Source organism: Oryza glaberrima, chromosome 11 (genome assembly GCF_000147395.1).
Source record: "Oryza glaberrima chromosome 11, OglaRS2, whole genome shotgun sequence".
NCBI lineage: Eukaryota > Viridiplantae > Streptophyta > Magnoliopsida > Poales > Poaceae > Oryza > Oryza glaberrima.
Window position 1 is genome coordinate 8,588,103 of NC_068336.1, and position 18,267 is coordinate 8,606,369.

The 18,267-nt window shown below is 37.7% G+C and overlaps 1 protein-coding gene across 1 annotated transcript; it reads right to left on the reverse strand.

Moving 5' to 3' along the window:
- Positions 1-660: 660 nt before the first annotated feature.
- LOC127754757 (uncharacterized) lies at positions 661-17,450 on the reverse strand. The gene is made up of 18 exons (XM_052280326.1): positions 16,904-17,450; positions 16,416-16,530; positions 16,025-16,132; positions 14,030-14,211; positions 13,509-13,704; positions 12,750-13,007; positions 12,359-12,505; positions 11,017-11,095; positions 8,489-8,602; positions 8,251-8,414; positions 7,070-7,188; positions 5,727-5,802; positions 5,564-5,635; positions 4,593-4,719; positions 3,409-3,523; positions 2,417-2,607; positions 2,215-2,327; positions 661-1,036 (listed from the first exon to the last, which is right to left on the reverse strand). The coding sequence occupies exons 1-18, from the start codon at positions 17,164-17,166 to the stop codon at positions 767-769; spliced, it is 2,709 nt and encodes a 902-aa protein (XP_052136286.1). The 5' UTR covers positions 17,167-17,450; the 3' UTR covers positions 661-766.
- Between the last annotated feature and the right edge of the window lie 817 nt (positions 17,451-18,267).

Sequence of the window (18,267 nt, forward strand, 5' to 3'; positions counted from 1 at the left end):
AAAACGAGTCTCCAACAAAATAGATGCATGCTGTTGATTTTAGGTGGCCTAAAATCCTTCGATCACGTGGTCAAATTAACTAGCGAGCACAACAGTACTCCGTACACAACATACAGATCGGAATGAACCCATTGCAAATCAACTTCACCTCTCCTCTCTTTCCTCCGGAAAGACCGAAAGACTAGTTCGCAGACCACGACCGCTCTCCCCTCTCTCTTTGTGGGAAGTAAGGACACGTACTAAAGAGACAATGAGAATGACTGATTAGTCGCAAGTGCAAGTGTGCAACAAGAAATATGATTAGTGTATGATAATTGATTAATAAATATTGAAAAAAAATATTTATTTGATTTTTTAAACCAACTTCTACATATAAATTTTTATACTAAACACCCTGTTAGCAGTTTCAAAAACATGCTAACAGAAATCGAGAAAATTTTTACAACATCCTGTTTGGTAGTTTAAAAAACGTGCTAACATAAATCGAAGTACTAGCTAATCCGATTTTCACTTTTGAACGGACCCCCTAAGGCACGGAGATCAAGAATTCAACAGAGATGGGCCGACCCAAAAAAATACTAGCCTACAAAATTTCAGGTACTGTGTCCTAGTGGATTCCAGATCCGACAAAGAAACAAAGCTCATATTCGTGCACAGATCTTGAAGACAAATGGACGGCCACAAAATTCAACTAAAATTTGTGCAGTTCCCAGTCACCTGAACACCAGGAAATACCAAATATATACATGCATAATTCTATCTACTACTAAATAGTACAGTAAGTCCTAAGAATCCGTCTGGCGAGATCATCTGCTCCGCTTTTCTTGTAAATCAGATGCAAATTGAACGCGGCCTCTCTTCGTACATCGCAATACCCTGGCTTGAGATCCTGCTGGGCACAGGAATTCTCCTCGTATGGAAGCCTGGGAATAGGGTAATCTTTCACCTCAACGGCTAAAGCCTTCTCGTAGTAAATTGCTGCCAAGGTGTTGAGGCCAACATGATGATACGCCCGAGCGATGTTGTACAAGGCTTCCTACAAGGCGAAAACATGATTAGCAATGTACCTTAATTTATCTGTAACTGCTATTTATTCAACTTGAAGTCTTGTTTAACTGACAAGCTAGTTTTCTGTTTTTTGTGGTTGCAAGAGAACAAAATAACAATATCACCCCAAGCACCTAAACCTCAAATATCCAAAATAAAGGTGTGCTCTACCATCTATTTCCAGACTCCTAGCCAACCAACAACCATGAGATTTGATTATGGATTGTCGGCGTAGCAATGAACACTGAACAAGATGCATGCAAGGTGGCCCATAAGCCCATGTGGATGGGAAGGTTGGGCATTGCGTATATTTCGCAAATTTTGGCAAGCACCCGTGCATGGAACAACACAAGAAGCCAGATTTAAGCAAAGAAAAGAGTAACAGAGTGGAGGTAAAACAATTCTGTGTTTCTTATCCCACTTGCATTATATTAACCAAAAATGTCAGAAATGGTAAACAATGGTAAACTTTGAAAGTAATTGTCCTGAAGGAATAGAAGATCTTTTTGGTGGTACATAGAGAGTTTGGTTAACAATTGATGGTAAATAGGGCATTTGTTTTGTGTAAAGACCAAGTGTAAACAATTCTCTGTTTTTTTTGTGTGTGTAAATAGGGCATATCAAGCATGGTGTAGCAACCAAGAGTGCAAGAAGGATTTAGAATTCCTATGTATGGCCTTATTTCAGTGTGCATTAGTATTGCATACTGAAAATCAAAGGCAAACCCAACCGAAACCAAATGCAGGACCAGACCAGGCCACCTTCCTCGATTCCTCGATTGCTGCTGTAAGCCGTAACACCAGCTTTTAACCATGGGCTCCTAAGTAGGTCAGCTGAGGTGCTCCCAGTCTGGTGTTATAAATTATTCCACCCAGGCACTGAAGTATGCAAAGCAAGTGATGGATGCATATGCTTCTGCCCTGTGATTTGTTTAATCCTGTGGACCTGACCTGCCTTTTGGGGCGACACGTATCACAAAGCACATACAGCCCAGGCCCAAGTGATGCAAGTGCTCAGCACTGCAGGCTAACCTCAGCCATTAAATTTGGTAAAAAAAAAAAGAAAAAAGCACGGCCACTAAACCCATAAGGAAACAGTTGAGCATTACTAGCAGCTTAGATGCTGACAATACTAGAGCATTATCCATATGGATTATAAGGACAAAACCTGGCTGTTGTCACAAAGACGCAGATATCGAAAGAGGAATGCCAAAGCTTGAACGATGCACTGGTTCTTATTCTGAAGCCTAAAGCCAAGGGCTAAATTAATTAGAGCAGATCCTGCAAATGATTGAACAGCTACAGTTAGTACTCTTATATGTTGATACGTGTTAATGTTAATACTCAATGCCATTGTTTTGGTGGCATACCAACACACAGATTTATAAGTGGATTTTCTGGGTTCAATTTATAAGCTTCCAGATAATCACGAGCAGCTGACTGATGCTGGCTGATAGCCGTAAATCGATGGCCAGATATGATTATAGGAGGCACACAGTCAGTCTTTTCTTCTCTTGTCCGTAGAAGAAATTTATGATGACGTGAGAACCTATCTTCTATTCTGCAAAGAAAATGTGAAATTGGAACAAGTGAACAGCTGCTTTTGATTTCAAAATTTTCATGGTGCAACTCGATATATACAGACCATATTGTGAGTACTATCAGAGAGTACTACAAAGGAAACTGGAAACTGAGGAGCCTAGCAGGGAAAGAGCAATGTCATACAACACCAGAAGGCCTATTGGGGAAGTCCTAGTGGATATTGCATATGAAAAATAATAAAAATGTGTTGAACAAAGCATGTTCTAATGAAAGTGGAGATTAAAGCACTACCTGTTTTTTTTATGAAAGCAGGGATTGGAAAACTAGGACTGACCAACAATCAGCATTTTAACAAGCCAGGCGAGAGGTTTCAAATTCTGAGTTCATTAGGATTCAACTGAATATGCTAGGTATACCATTTTCAAATACTCTGTCAAAACTTGAAGAATTGACAACACAACTCAGCCCTTTTTCATGGTGTTTATGCCAAAAAGTGCAAAAAGCCAAAAACCAATCAGCCAGCTCTAGGATACCTTCACCCAATTCACAGCTGGGTTTTGTGGCTACATAAGATTGTTCAACACTGTTTATCACTATAATCTAACCGAAACAAAATTACTAATGCTGGCAAAAAAAAAGTAAAAGGTCTTTCAACCTGACAAAAAGGAACCCAAGGCCTATGCCCCACAAAATTGTATACAACATGCAAAATACAGAACATATATAGTGTGACCAGTATAAATAAATGCAAAAAAAATCAATCGTAATCATTCCAACTAATAAATGCAAAAAATTCAATCATAATCATTCCAACTATTACCTTGATGTCACCTTGTAGTATGAGTTCCATGCAGCAAGGGAATATGGATGCTGCTGAACTACATAGCGGACATAATTAAAGCCATGTCTAGGGTCTGGAGCTCTATAAGCTATTTCTGCAAAATTGCAAGAACAATAATATCAAGTCAAACGAACTGTCATAAATATTACCAAATAACCTGTCTCGATTTTCATAATATAATAAGAAATCGATGAAGTGTCAGTGCGTGCTACTCAATCACTCATTAAGAGTGTCAACAAAATGGCACTAATATAGTTGCAATTGGCAACCATATTCACTCATACAATATCACCCTGGTCTCATTCTTTAGCATTTCCTGCCCCAGCAGCACCTCTCCATTGGGCCCTACCCGCCACTCCTAGGTACAGCCAGAACATAGCACTTACGGCAGAAGGCATGGGAATTCCAATGTGGAGAACTTCAAGACCAGCTTTGTGTCCCACATCAGTTAACTTTATTATGAGGTGTGAGGTCATTCTGATGGTTGCAAATCACATAATTGAATGGAAGTTCCTGGTTGCAATAGTTGCTTGTTTGGTTTTCCCACACTGCCGAATTCTATATGTTTTTCTCTAGCTGTTTGGTTAATTGCCACAATTCTGACGTGATAGTCTTTTTGCCCTAGAGCCCCCTTTCATACACCTGTATGCCTAAGGTGTGGCGAGCAATTAGTTTTATTTACCAAACCTTTTTTTTTAGAACATGCAGGAAATCTGCGATTTACCAAACCTTTGATAACATGTGAAAGGGAAAACAATTAGGAAGGTTCAAACCAATCACTTCTTGACATCCGTATGGATGGATGGTGAGCTTACATCAACTGGGCTACTGCACTTAGATGATTAGAAAGGGAGTTAACTTTTTTTCAGAACAGAGCAAAGGATTTGATTCTTTTACTGGACCTTTATCTGGGTGAGCCAATCTGTCACATTTCTCAGACTGAAGCAAACCATGTTAATAGACAGTTTGGCCCAATCTGACCCAGTGGAAAGGATGATCATCACATGGGGAAAAGGAGGTTAATCATTTGAAATGAGAATAATGGAAACGTTGGATCAAAAACTGAAATCTATAGTATGTCGTCAGTTAGACAGTTACAATGAACTAACTGCATGTAGCATTTTATCAATTGAATAATACATAGAGCTGGGAATAGATCTTACGAGCACCCAACGATCTGAGCTCCTCTTTGTTCTCATCAGTGAGAGTATCATTTCCAAGTTTAAGAGTACGGTTGATAACTTGTAGAGCCTCCCAGTATCGGTGAAGCAAAGCTAATGTTTGACAAAGCTACAAAACCAAGGCGAAGTTAATAGCCAGAGTATGATCAGAAAAGCAGCATCAAGAAGTGAGCTATATCAATGTAGAATAGACATCATGGAAACGATCAAACAGTTGGCCAAAATAACAGGGAACATATAAAACATGCCTGCTATTATGTAGAATCTTATTTTACCATTGCACATTAAGCTATGAGCACTAAATGTACACCACAACTTAGTGTTTGTGATGTAAGCAGTATGTCTTTGATGGGGCAATCACAATAGGCCTATAATGGTGAACTAAGACACGATTTACTGAGGTCCACAAACTTGCATGGATGTGACATCTAGGTCCTTGTACTCGAATTTAGGTGTGGTGGGTCCCTAAATTTGCATTACAGTAGCACTTAGAACCCCATAGTTGTAGGCATATCAATTTCCAAGTCAACTAATGTTTGTAGTTGACACAACCTTGCAAAGACTACCAATGTGAGCAGCTCATGCATGTACAAAATTAATCACAAGCCGGGAATAATTACATCTCCAATTCCTTCAGTGCAATACCTCAAAAGCTCAGAATCACAGCTTCAAATCAAGTACGAGAGGGGATTTAGAAATACAAAGAGGCAAACATTAGTGGTTAGCACCTACAACTGAACACAGTACCAGCAAGATATTCGAATATGATTATATGAATAAGGTGCGAAGAACAAATGGAACCGAAACTTATTTAAGAGTGAAATTGTGCTGCAAAGGGCCTATAGTCTATTAAGTAGGACTTACTCAAAATATTATGAATAAAGTGAAGTGTCAATTGCAAAATAAAACATTAGGCAAAAAGGGGTAGGGAAAGGCATCTGCCAGGTACGGACATGTAACACAAGTTGATGGTTCTCTGCATTCGTAAGTAGACCAGATATCGGAGGTATTTGCTTCGACCTTTGCTAAAAATATCAAACAAGGAAGTCATGAGTAATTTAGTTTGGGGAAGAAATACTTCCAAGTAGAAACACCAGCATAGAAGGAAACAGATACCAGATCATCTTTTATCGTATCTTCATTCGAAGCTGCTCTTTTCTCTAGCAACTTCTTTGCTCTGCTTGCCTTTTGTCTAGTAAAAAGTTTAACAAGCGTCAATACAAACACAGAAAAAAGATACGTCAGGCAAAGTTGAGGTCAATAATAAATATGGCCCTAATTAATTGTTGAATGTAATCAAATCAGAAGGCAGCATATAACTGATAAAGAACTAAAGACTGGCGAATATAGCACATGAATTCACAGTTGCCACTTTCCTGGCATCTGGGTCAAGTGGAGGTCAAGATATAAGGTCATGGGACCAGGTCATGCGTTGCTAAAAATGTGGGCCATATGGGGGTATTAGTCTTCAGTATTCACGACAGTAGTGCAGGATGCAGGACGTGATCCTCATGAATTAGTGACCGAATTATCAAGCTAGTAGTTACAATATGATCCAAGAAAATTTCTACAAAAAAGACAACAATAGCAAAGGAATAGCTAGGAATAGATTGTTCTAGATTGTGTGCATCATCAGAACTGACATGGAACTCCACCTGCTACCATGCGTGCAAAATACATTTGTGGACTGTGGTTCTGTGTATTCTACCTAAAAGGCCAAAGCCTATTTTTGGCTCTCGAACTATTCTCAACTCCTTTTTTCATCCTCAGTTTCTAAAACCACGCAAATAACACCTTACACCCTATTCTGTGGTGGTTTTTGTTGATAAATATTTTGGGTTGCATGGGCTTATGATAAACTAGTCTGATAAATAAAAGATAAGTAAATTGCATCGCCGGCACACGAACTTGTCAGGTGGGTGCAATCTAGTGTACGAACTTGTAAAATGCTCGTTTTGGTGCATAAACTTGTCTGGTGCGTGCGGAGGAAGGCGACACTACATGGCTAATCTTATTGATTTAGGGGCTGATTAGGATACTATGTAAACATATATCTGAGAAGGTTGCTAGACATATACCTCTTCAATAAAAATAGAATAAGATATAGTGATAGTAGAAAAAGATTAAAAAAACTGAGCAATGATATAAGGGTTAGAAATATACGAAATTCATCTTTTCTATGATGAATGATAAAGTAGAGACCAAATTTATAAATATTGCATGTCTTATACATACTCACTACTATGCACGTAATATCTTAATAAACATCAACTTCGTAAATTAACATTGCCAAGTTATTTTTATCCTCGTTTGGACGAACTAGACAAGTTCGTGTACTGAAACAAGCATTTTACAAGTTTATGTACTAAATTGCACCCACCTAACAAGTTTGTGTACCACCAATACAATTTACTCATAAAAGATTGTAGAAAAAAATTATGAAATAATAGCACGCTTACAACTCTGCCGGTGATGCTATTGGCCTTAATCCTTGAAACACGCTTTCTGGACGTTGTTCAGCTAACACTTTGGCTCTTTCATATAGAACATTAGTTGGAAGTTTTTTAGCTTTCCTCACCTGATTGAAATGTCATAGAAAATACATAACATGACCTTAACACATTAAGCTTCATACCCCAAGAGCAAACCATAAACCGCTGGGCATTTAGACCTATTGTTATCAAGAAACATAAAAATAACTTGTATATCTCTACCACATATTAAAGGAAGAATAAACAAAGATGTATGAGAGGACCACATCATCCTATCTCTCCACCACCTGTTATTCATCCATTAAGGGCAAATAGAAAAGCACTACATTGCAAATAAAATTATCTAGAAAAGCGTAAAAGTGCACAATAGAAAAGTGTAGGTTCCTGAACCTACCATGGTTGCCATGCCATGTGCCAATGTGTACCCCGTTTGGTCAACCAAAAAAAGCATTACACGTATATAAAATTTACAGAAAAAATAGTTGCTTCATAGTCAACACATGAACAATATCCTAGTTTACAAAATGTCAACTCAACTATTGCAGTAGGACCCAAAAAAAAAAGTGCCCCAAGTCTCACAGGTCTACACAAATTTTATATTAAAAAGCAACACAATTTGATCTCATAACAAGAAAAATATTTGGAAGAACAAACAAAATTATTACAAACTAACACAATATTAAACCCAGCATATGTGCCTTCCTAATCAAATTCCTGGAAAGCCAAGAAACAAATCAAACACATAAAGCTATTTAACAAATTTCAAAGTGATTCAACTACAATTAATCTTAGTAGAAAGTTGTTGTGCGCCTGGCTAAAAAAAAAAGAAAAAGAAAGTTGTTGTGCATGAGTTACACAAAAGCAAGCAGGCTGATTTCATAGCTCATATAATTGATAAGACAGTGAAGGAAAAAAACATCAGGTGGAATACAGATCAGCAAGAACAAAAACAAATACTAACACTGTCCCAAAATATAGCAACTTTTCCACCTACCGCTTCTTCTCAACCAATCACAACTATCCCCCATTCAATTTCCCCTCTCTCCTTAATCCCCATGAAAAACTCTAGAAGTGCTTATATCTTGGGACAGAGGGAGTAGATGTGCAATCATTGATCAAGTAAACTAAATGTGAATCAATGTCTCTACCTTTCGATTAGCATACTCAATATTCAGTGTTTCAAGAATGGGTATAAGAATGGTGCCCACAAAGTCCTCGAACATGCCTTTATTGTAATATATGTTCGCAAGGTGCATCTTTACTTTCCCATCAAGCCACCATGGCTTCGGTTGATCTGTAGCAGACTTTGACCCTACAAATGCCATTAAAAAAAAAACTGAACAACGAAAGCAGCTAATTGCATTGAACAAGCTAGGGATAGTATACCTGAATTGTTAGGAGGAGAAAGCAAAACAATAGCTTCGTCACTCTTATCCACATCAACAAGAAGAGAGGATAAAGTTATTCGCACATCAATGTTGTCCTCCATCCTTTGCAAGGCTATGAAAGAATAAAGAAAACTACATCAAAGATTCAAAATTGATAATAATGGAAAAAACTAACTCAAAAGAAATTAAATAAACAAAACCTCATGCCGAGGATGTTGAATTCCCAGCAGTAGGGGTAACCGCTCCTTTACATAGATTCAAACCTCACATATGTTCTAAAAATTCTAAAAGAATATACCTTCCAAATTCACAATCTTATATGTTATGGACATTGATTCATGGATAGGATAAGGGTCTGAAACAGGGATAAAGGTGAGATCGCTCTCATCAGTGTTAGCCTTGTCCCGATCATCAGGATACACTAATACATAAGGTTAGGCCTAGCTTGATCAGAGTCTCCTAGTGATCAGGACGAGCCCAGCACCAACAATAGCAATATTGTTTACATCCCAACTTTGAATAATAGTCATTTCTATTGCACAAATCTCAGAGCAATTCAAATGGATAGTATAGCAGGAGTACATGAAAGTCCAGAAATGTGGACTTACATTTCTCAAAAGAACCTTAGAAATACATGTAACACCCCAGCAACTACAATAAGCCTGAGACGTTACTAGACAACCATGAAACAATGCCAAAACATTGAAATTCTGCAGAATCTTCTCACAAAGAAAAGTATTATGGAAGCATCAATATATAGATATGATATAATCTAGAGCCAACAGCATGCTAACAAGTAAAAACAAACTAAGCAAAGTTAGATAAACCAAGTTTTACATCTCAAGTGTTCATTTAAACTATTAACTCCATAAGTACATCTATTCTTCATAAATATGATAGCACAACATTTAAAAATTAAATAAGAACATGGCGTGCCAAAGTTTTGGTACTCCCAACCTCTAAAGTAGGCATGCCACATACAAATACCTGGAAAGGCTGTAAGGGTGTGAGGATAAATCTCAACTAGCGAACAGCTTTAACAAATTCTTTAAACTACAAATTCATTAGGTCATGATATAAATACAGGAGTACAAGATCATTTTAAGTAATTGTCATTCTGTCAGACCATAATGAAAACGAAATTTCCGTTTTTCTTCTAGACGAATACGATATTGCTATCTTTTAAAGATACTTTAGGATCTAGGTATTTTACTAGTTAGTCCCGGTAAAGCTCCCAGACAGCATATTTTTCGAAACGAGGTCCTCAGTAACGAGGCATAAAGACTCCTTTTTTTTCCTTTTTTTTTCTTTTTCATATAAAATCCAAATGAAAACTGAAAAAACAAGTTAAAACTTGCAAATAAACAAACTTCATAACTTCATGAGTGAAAATAAAGCAACATTGTGAGAAGCAAACACATCTCAAATATAACTCCAATTGTATAACTTCCATAGGAGAATTGCAATAAGTTATGTAGATGTGGCTTCCATAGGAAAACACCTATTGCAGTTTTGCTAGATGTTATACAATCGGGGTTATCTTTCAGAAGAGTTTGCTTCTTGAGAAGTTATGCAGATGTGGCTTTACTTTCACCAATGAAGTTATAAAGTTTATGTAAAAGTTTAACTTAATTTTTTTAATGAGGTTGCACTCTCGTATTTAAATAATCACCTAATGAACTTGTAGCTTAAATAAACTGTTAAAGCAGTTTGCTTGCTGAGCAATCCTTCTAGGTACTTGATGTGGCATGCTTGCTTGAGGGGATGGGAGTAGCAACACACTTCTGCACGTCATGTTCATATTTAATCTTTAAATGTTAAGTTGTCATTTTAATAAACCATAATGTATTTATTGAGTTAATAGGCTAAATGAACACTTGAGATGTAAAACTTAGTTTATTTATCTTTGTTTAGGTTGTTTTACTTGTTAGCATATTTTTTGCTCCTGATTATATTACCAGCATCTTAGGCTTGTTGTAATTGCTAGGGTGTTACAGTATTTTTTTTATATTTGTTCTGTTTTGTCTTAGGCTTGTTGTAATACAATATTTTTTTTTCATTTGTTCTGATTTGTCTTTTCTGTATGGCCATGTCATGTCTGCATTTCTCGGAATCCTAGAATGTCTCGTGACTCTTGTCTATGATTTAAGAAACTCAATCTCCATAAAGTCCATTCAAATAACAGTCACCACCCCTGACAATAGAATTTATTCTCTCTTTTGTAATACCATATTCTAACGATTTTGAGAACAATGCATAGAATCTGGTGTAGGGAATGCAAAGCAGAACAATTATGGAATATTATGAGAATATCAGAAAGCAAATTGATTCAACTATAAGAGAATGTAGAAAAGAAGAGACAGGGCATAAGATCCTCTCCATGTAATACTACTTTCAAAGCTCCAACAAAACATTGCTGTGACGGATTTTCACCAGCATTATCTTTTTATGTATATCTTAACTTCTTAAGCAATCTCAAGTTTGCTACCAAAGAGGAAGGGTATCATGAAGGAAATAGAACAGAACCTTTCTGAAAGTAAGGAATTGCTTTCCTTTTCTCCCCTATGACCATGTAGCATTGACCAACTTTCACATATGAACTACCCTGAAACAAGTTATAGTATATCAAACTAGAGAAGGGTGAAGGAAATAAAATATACATACAACTTCCTCAATCCCTTAACGGACTAGGTGATTGCGATGGTGTGCTTTACACCCATCCTTTCATTTCCAAAATATCATTTATTGATGGATTTCTGTAGGCATGTATTTATAGAATCTTTTATGAAGGATTGCATCCTTTGTACATGTGTAAGCAAGTGACTAGTTGATCCATTGTGAATTAGAATGTTTTTTGTAGATTTTTAAATACCTTTTTTTTATGAAGCATTAAAGCAGACAAAGCCCATTCCCCATTCCTGATCATGGTACCATTATCAAGCCTTCTAAAGAGCATGTACATTATAATCAAATTTGGAACATTTGTGGCTAGCTAGAAGATCTACATGCTGTTAAAAGCACATTCTCAAATGATTAATTGAATTTTTTTTATCATATTTATGTTCAAATCAGCTAATAGGAACTGCTTTGCCCCCAACTTCTTTCAGTAGCAGTTGCCTGGCTTCACCTCTTCTGGGTTACGTAGTTACATAATTTTATTCCACTATAACTCACGACTAATGGATAGGTTCAAATTTATTATGTTGAGATGGGCTTCCTTCCCCTTCCAAAAATTATACTCGTTGGAATCAAACCAGATGTTTGTTTCCAATTACCAAGTCTATCATAATCGTATTATGCACTTATAGCATTACCTTGATAAGTTACGTATGTCAAAAGATTCACAGGATTGAATTGATCTTCTGAAGACTTCACAGCATTTAGGAAAAAGTTTGCTTAACACTTTGTGGTTAGTCAATGTGGACAATGACGTGGTGGGTGGTGTTGCTTGCATGACACACACACCAAAGCATGTTTCACCCAAGTTTGCCCAAGCAATCACTTTCTTTAGTCAGCAAGCCCAGAAACCACCTCCAGTGCTATTTGTACTTCTTCTCCGAGCTATTCTGCTAGTTAAAAAATATTTAACTGAATCCATCACCATGTCACTGTTCTCGTCATCGTCCACGTGGGGAAAACACTTACAATACAACTCCAGGGGGGAGGGGGGGGGGTTCAAATAGTTGTTCATGCGTTGGGGAGTAGAATATCAGGTTTTGTACTTCAGGGGGTTAAGTAGAGGTTTTGGCTTTTTGCCATTATTTATAAATCATATGGTCCTAATTATCATTTGTTCCATGCTTAATTGAACGCTAGAAACATGTAATAGTGAAATAGAACTTCAAAATGAAGCAAATCGGCTACTTACATCATTATGAACAGCAACATCTTCAATCATCAGGTAAAACTTTATTGCATACTCATATTGTCCTAAATTTTCGAGAGTGCTAGCAACCTCCTTGATCACATCGGTGTTATCTTTTGAACGCTCCAGATGCACATTCTGAAGAAACATCTGCACAAGTAATACCAATTCAATAACTAAGAAACTCAAAACTATACGTTGACGTAGTCTTGGATACAGTATATACACAAGCACAATCTAATCTTGCAGAGTACAACCTGTTATCAGAGCAATTTATAGTCATATCGAGGATTTATAGTGTCTAATAAATCAATGGTAGCAAAAGGTGGGTTTTGACTAATCAAGGATAAATTATGTCAAGTGTGTGCTATAATGGAACAGAACTGGGACAAACCTCAGCATGCTTCATATCTCCAAGATAAGCATGGCAGATTACAGCTTTTGCCTGCAATTGTACTGGCAAATTGTGTTGAGATCCAAACACTATATGTGCTCTCTCAATCAGCCTCAATGCTTCATTATAGGCATTATTTCTCAGATAAAGGGATATCAGTAGATCCAGAAGATTCGAGTCGATGTTTGTAGTTTGAGCATTCACATAATCCTCCAATAAATTAATAGCTTTATCAATTTGACCACAGTCCCTGTACATCTGGACAAAAAAGTCACAAAGCAATAAGTGGAAGTCTAGAACTAACTCAGCAGTACATATTGTTATGTACTGGCTTCAGTGATTAGATAGCAGTTCAGATATATGAGTTCTTAGTTGTGTCATGTGCATCCAGGTGTCTAGAGTCAAGTCTTAGCAGTTGGCATCCAGGAGTCCAAGAGTCTATAGAAGTTAAGAGCCCTCATACTTGCTTGTGCCTTAAGCTAAATAGAGATAAGTGTCCTGTTTGGATGGTGCTAATTGGTCTTGTTTACATGCATGTCTAGGGACCTATATGTTTGTATTCATTGACTCAAATAGAGGCATGAAAGATCATTATATCTGTATCTCCCTCTCCCTCTTGTCCCTGACTACAATGGTTCCCTGCCGCTGGCTACCAGGAAGAACCTCATTCACCAACGCTACTAGCCCATAACAGCTAAAATCAATTTGTAATTTATATGCACCACAAAATAACGCAAGAATTGTTATAAACAAATAAACCTGTGCTGCTGCTTTACGAGCAACAATGTTTGAAGGATAAATTCTGACTATCTGCTCGTATATCTCTCCAGCTTTCTGATAGTCACGCAAGGCGCGATATATATTAGCACAATCAAACTTCAGTCCTACATCTTCAGGATCTGCTCTCATCGCTTTTAAAACACAGTGTCTTGCTAAAGCAGCATCTTCCTTTTTCCTGACAAATATAATAAAGTAGTCAATATGGTCCGTTATATTATTATTTCTGGCCATTGTATGCCTTACCTCCAAGAAAAAATTATGCTAGGTAATCAGCAATTAAGGTACTTTGGGTTCATGTATTAACAAGAACTAGAGGCTTCCTGAAAATTAGTATCATAAAACATAAAAGCAAAACTGAGGTCTGAGGATGAGACCATATTACTGAATGCAACATTTGTACTCTGCATAAATCAAGCTAACTACTGTAACAATTAAAAGTTTATGAATAGAATTAAAAAAATGAAACATAGAAAAAGGAAAAAGGATTAGCATTAACTCACAATGCCATGTCAATGAGTTTCTTCCACAAAAATACATCCTTTGGAGAAACATATGCAGCGAGCATTAGAAAGTTTATGGCTTTATCTAGTTCACCGCACTCTTTATAAATGCTACCAAGTAGATGGTATGAATTTGACAAATTCGGCGCGATCCGCACAACCTCATGTAATATAGGAATTGCCTGCAGTTTAGTAGAGTAGACAAGGTAAAGGTTACTGTCATCCTAATCAAACAACATAATAGAAATTGATAAAGTTAGATTGTAAAAATTTCTAAAAATTCTATAGTATTGAAATCACATATTTTATGGCCATAATTGCACAGAACCCTATCTTTCATGCCTAATGTTACTAAACCCCAGGTTTCTTGGTCATAAGGTTCTGGAACAAATGAGTCTGTAACAACTAGATTAGTCAAACTGGCAGTGATACTATTTACACTGCTGGTTTTTCTGATGAACCGGACTTTCCTTACATCAACAATTAGTTTCACCTAGCAACCCCCATTGCTACCACAATAAATTGTAGTTTGGTTAAAGGTGGGATTTCACAAAGGATTATGAGTCTTAACAAGCTAAGGCTGTGTATTTGACAACCTGCCCTTTCATTGATCTGTTGGTTGTAGCTGAAGGTTTTGAAATTTCTGAAATACCCTCAATCAAATGGATGGCTGTCTTGTTTGATGATTAAGGATTAACATTACCTGGATTTTTTTTTATCTTCATTTACTTGAAATTATTGGTATATGTAAATTGACTGCAAAGATAATGGTTGAATGCGGAATCTCATGAATTTAACATTTTCTGTCTTGTTCCAAGAACAGTATATCTGAGCTGTGTTTTATCCAAGAAACCAACAGGAAATCAATAAGAAAACTTAAAGTATGTGTTATAAAGCAATTCTTGCAACACAGGAAACTCATCTCCAGTAAGAATCTGACCAAATGGAGCAAAACTCTTAATTATTCTAATCATCAGCGAGTAATTGCATCTATTCTTATAAACAAAGGAAACTTCTAACTCAAATGGATATAATAAACCAAGCCTATTTTTTGGTGTTCCACAAATCTGTTTCTTCAGAAGTGGTTCATCACATGCTCATAAGAACTCCAGAATCAGAAATCCGCTCTGTATTTCAGCGACTTCCAATATCTAAACTTGAGTAGTCAAGAAATAGCAAGACGAAAAGTCACAACTTTATGTTGATTGATCATCTCCAGTTCCTAAGGAAAGATGGGAACAGGAATTACAACAAGAGTTAAACATGACACACAAGCCTTGGAGAACAGAATTGTGTTCACATGGCATTCACATCTTTGATGAAGATGAGGTGACTGCATGATGGTGCAGACCTTATCACCCCTTGAAACTGCCATGCCCCGATCTAGTTTCTAGAATAACTAAAAAAAGGTTGTTCGTTCTCAATCTTGTTTCCTTAATAAAATATCCTGCCTGCTGCTATGCTTCCTAGCCAAGTTTTCATGCCTAGCACACCTAATCAATAGTTAGGCACAGAGCCCCAGCCTGCCACTTGACCAGCGCCTAGTACCTGGGTTAACACAACTACACAAGATTATAATCAAGCATAAGCAGATCAATTACTAATAATCCTTGTGGAGACCAGCTCATATAATCTTTGAAGACACTGAGAACTTGGACAGATTAAGGTGAAAACAATTCCAAAGCATACTCCATAACAAAAGTTTGTACCAATAGTAGACAACGAGGTCAAATGAACATGCAAAATTCCAAATCATCCAGCTGATCCATTTAGTGATCATGCAACTTATGAATGACAAGAAGAAAAAAGAGAACTTCCAAGTCTTTAGCTAAATCAGAAGCAACAGTCACAATATTGCCACCATAAAAATTGAGTTTGCCACAACAATATAAATACACAATAATCTTGTCCCTCAAACCACTTATCCCAACATAGAGCATGTAATCAATATTCCCCAACAACTATTGATTAGACTAAGAAAGATAGAGATTAGACCTCCTTAAATCTGCTCTCTGTAAAAAGCAGTGTGGCATCACCCAGTTTTTTAGTAACTTCAGGACTGTACTTATTCCTTGTTCCTTTCTTTCTTCCCCTTTTCTTGGCCTGATGAAAATGAAAATATAAAAAGTAAAAAATTATGTTGATCACTTACATCAAATCAATGAATGAACTGCATCGAGAACAACACTCAATCTCAAGTGTAAATTAAAACTTAGGCATTTACACCAAATATTTTCCAAATCAACTCAACAATAGTTGCTACAAAGGATTCATTTCCATGAAATTCAAGACAAAAATGTCCTTGTGTTGTTCATATCGTAGTCAATGCTACAACGGAATTATTTTTGCATCATTTGTGCTGACAAATTAAAAAATGGTATCGTACATCTTTGGACCTTCTTTTCCTACGAAGGCCAAAGCCTTCCATCAGTTGGTCAAACACAGTGGCTGCTTCAGCTTCTGAAAGCCCATCCTGCCTTAGCTTCTTTGAAGATGCATCCCTGGATTATTCAGAAATAATTCAGGAAATGCAATTACTTGCAACATGATATGTGATGAGACAGGTGCTACAATGCCTGGAACAGAAAACTTAAAACAGAACGCAAAGACAAAAACAAGCTTAAATTCCACTACTTCGCAAGTTCACAGATCGCACATGAGGAGAGGTGATTGATAAAACCAAATATGACAAAGCAAAAACAATGATATTTTTTAAGAAGAAATGCACAATTTACTCATGAAACTACTACTAGAAGATTAGAGCATAGAAAAGCAGTAGCATCAGTGGAATTACACCAAACTATAACGAATTGTAATTACAAAGCTACTTAGCAAATAGAAATTATCTTAGGCAGCAGGTTCAACGAGATTTACCTTTCGGTTCGCTCCTCGGCGAGGGCCTTGCGCTTGCGCGCGGCGAGCGCCTCGTAGTCATGCACGCCGGCGTCGGGGGCGCTCCGCTCCGCCATCTCCACGCACTGCATCGCCTCGTCGGCGTCGCAGAACTCGTACTCCTCCTCCCCCTCCTCCTCCTCCTCTTCCTCCTCATCCCCGTCAGGGTCCTCCTGCCCATCGGCCCCCTTCTCCGCCCCCACCGACGCGCGCCCTAGACGGCGCTCCTCCTCCGTGTCCGACATCACCGGAGTGCGACGGAATAGAGGGTTCGGCACAGCAGCGGCGAGCTACCGGGGCCCCGGAGGCCGGAGCTGCGGTTACCAATGTTAGTGAAACCTAGAGGCGGGAGGCGGGGTGGTGCAGGCGAGACGCCGGGGAGGGAGAAGACGGGAGGTCGACGGCGATGCTGCGGCGGCGGAGGACGGCGGCGGCGGCTGGCTAGTGTGGGGGCGGTGCGAGGTGGGGGAGAGCAAATATGGGCCGGATTTAGTGGGCTTATGGGCCGTAAAGCCGTGAGGATCGCCTGAACGAATCTTCAAGTGCTCATTCGGAATTCGGAATGGAGGAGCAACAGGGAAAAATTGAGGGCTTTTTTTAGTTTGGAGGAAAAAAAGAAAGCGCAAGGATTAATTTTCTGTGAGTGTTATTCGTTTTGTATATGATGAATGTAAGTATAGTAAGACTAAAAGAAATTTTTTTTCCTATAAGCTGTAGAGAGAAAATATAGAAAATTTTTCCATTCACTCAAACCTCTTAAAAATTTCCTATAGATCGGATCACTGAAAATCGGTTCTGGTAAATACGGTGGAAAATTTTCCTACCCTAGCGATAGATATCACGGGAAGACAACAGTGAAAAAACCTCACTAGGCTTTGGTGGGATACTAGCCTCACGTGAGTATTGTGACTCGCTCGGGAATTCACGCCTCAGCTGGACGGACACTGCCACAGGAAATGTCAAGAATCAAAATCAAATGCAAAATACTGCATAATTCAAATTAGAACAATTCGGAACTCTTCTAAAAGCAAGCAACTAAATACTGTATTTTAGTTCAGACAGCGGATGCAATTGGTTTCAGTTTTGTCTCACAGTGGTGAAAGAGATTATCTGCATGTTAAGTATAGGGATAATATCTTCCGCAACTTACGGCCTCATCGTTTCTCTTATTTAGAGAATAAGTGAAACGGCATATTTGTAAAAAAAATAATTTACGAATAAAACTTTTATATACGTATTCTTAGCGATTTAAAAGCAAAGGCTAAAAAATAAACTTTGATGAAAAACCCTAAAATTAAGTTCAAATTTAAAGTTGGAAATTCAAATTTAGGCCAATAAACATAAGC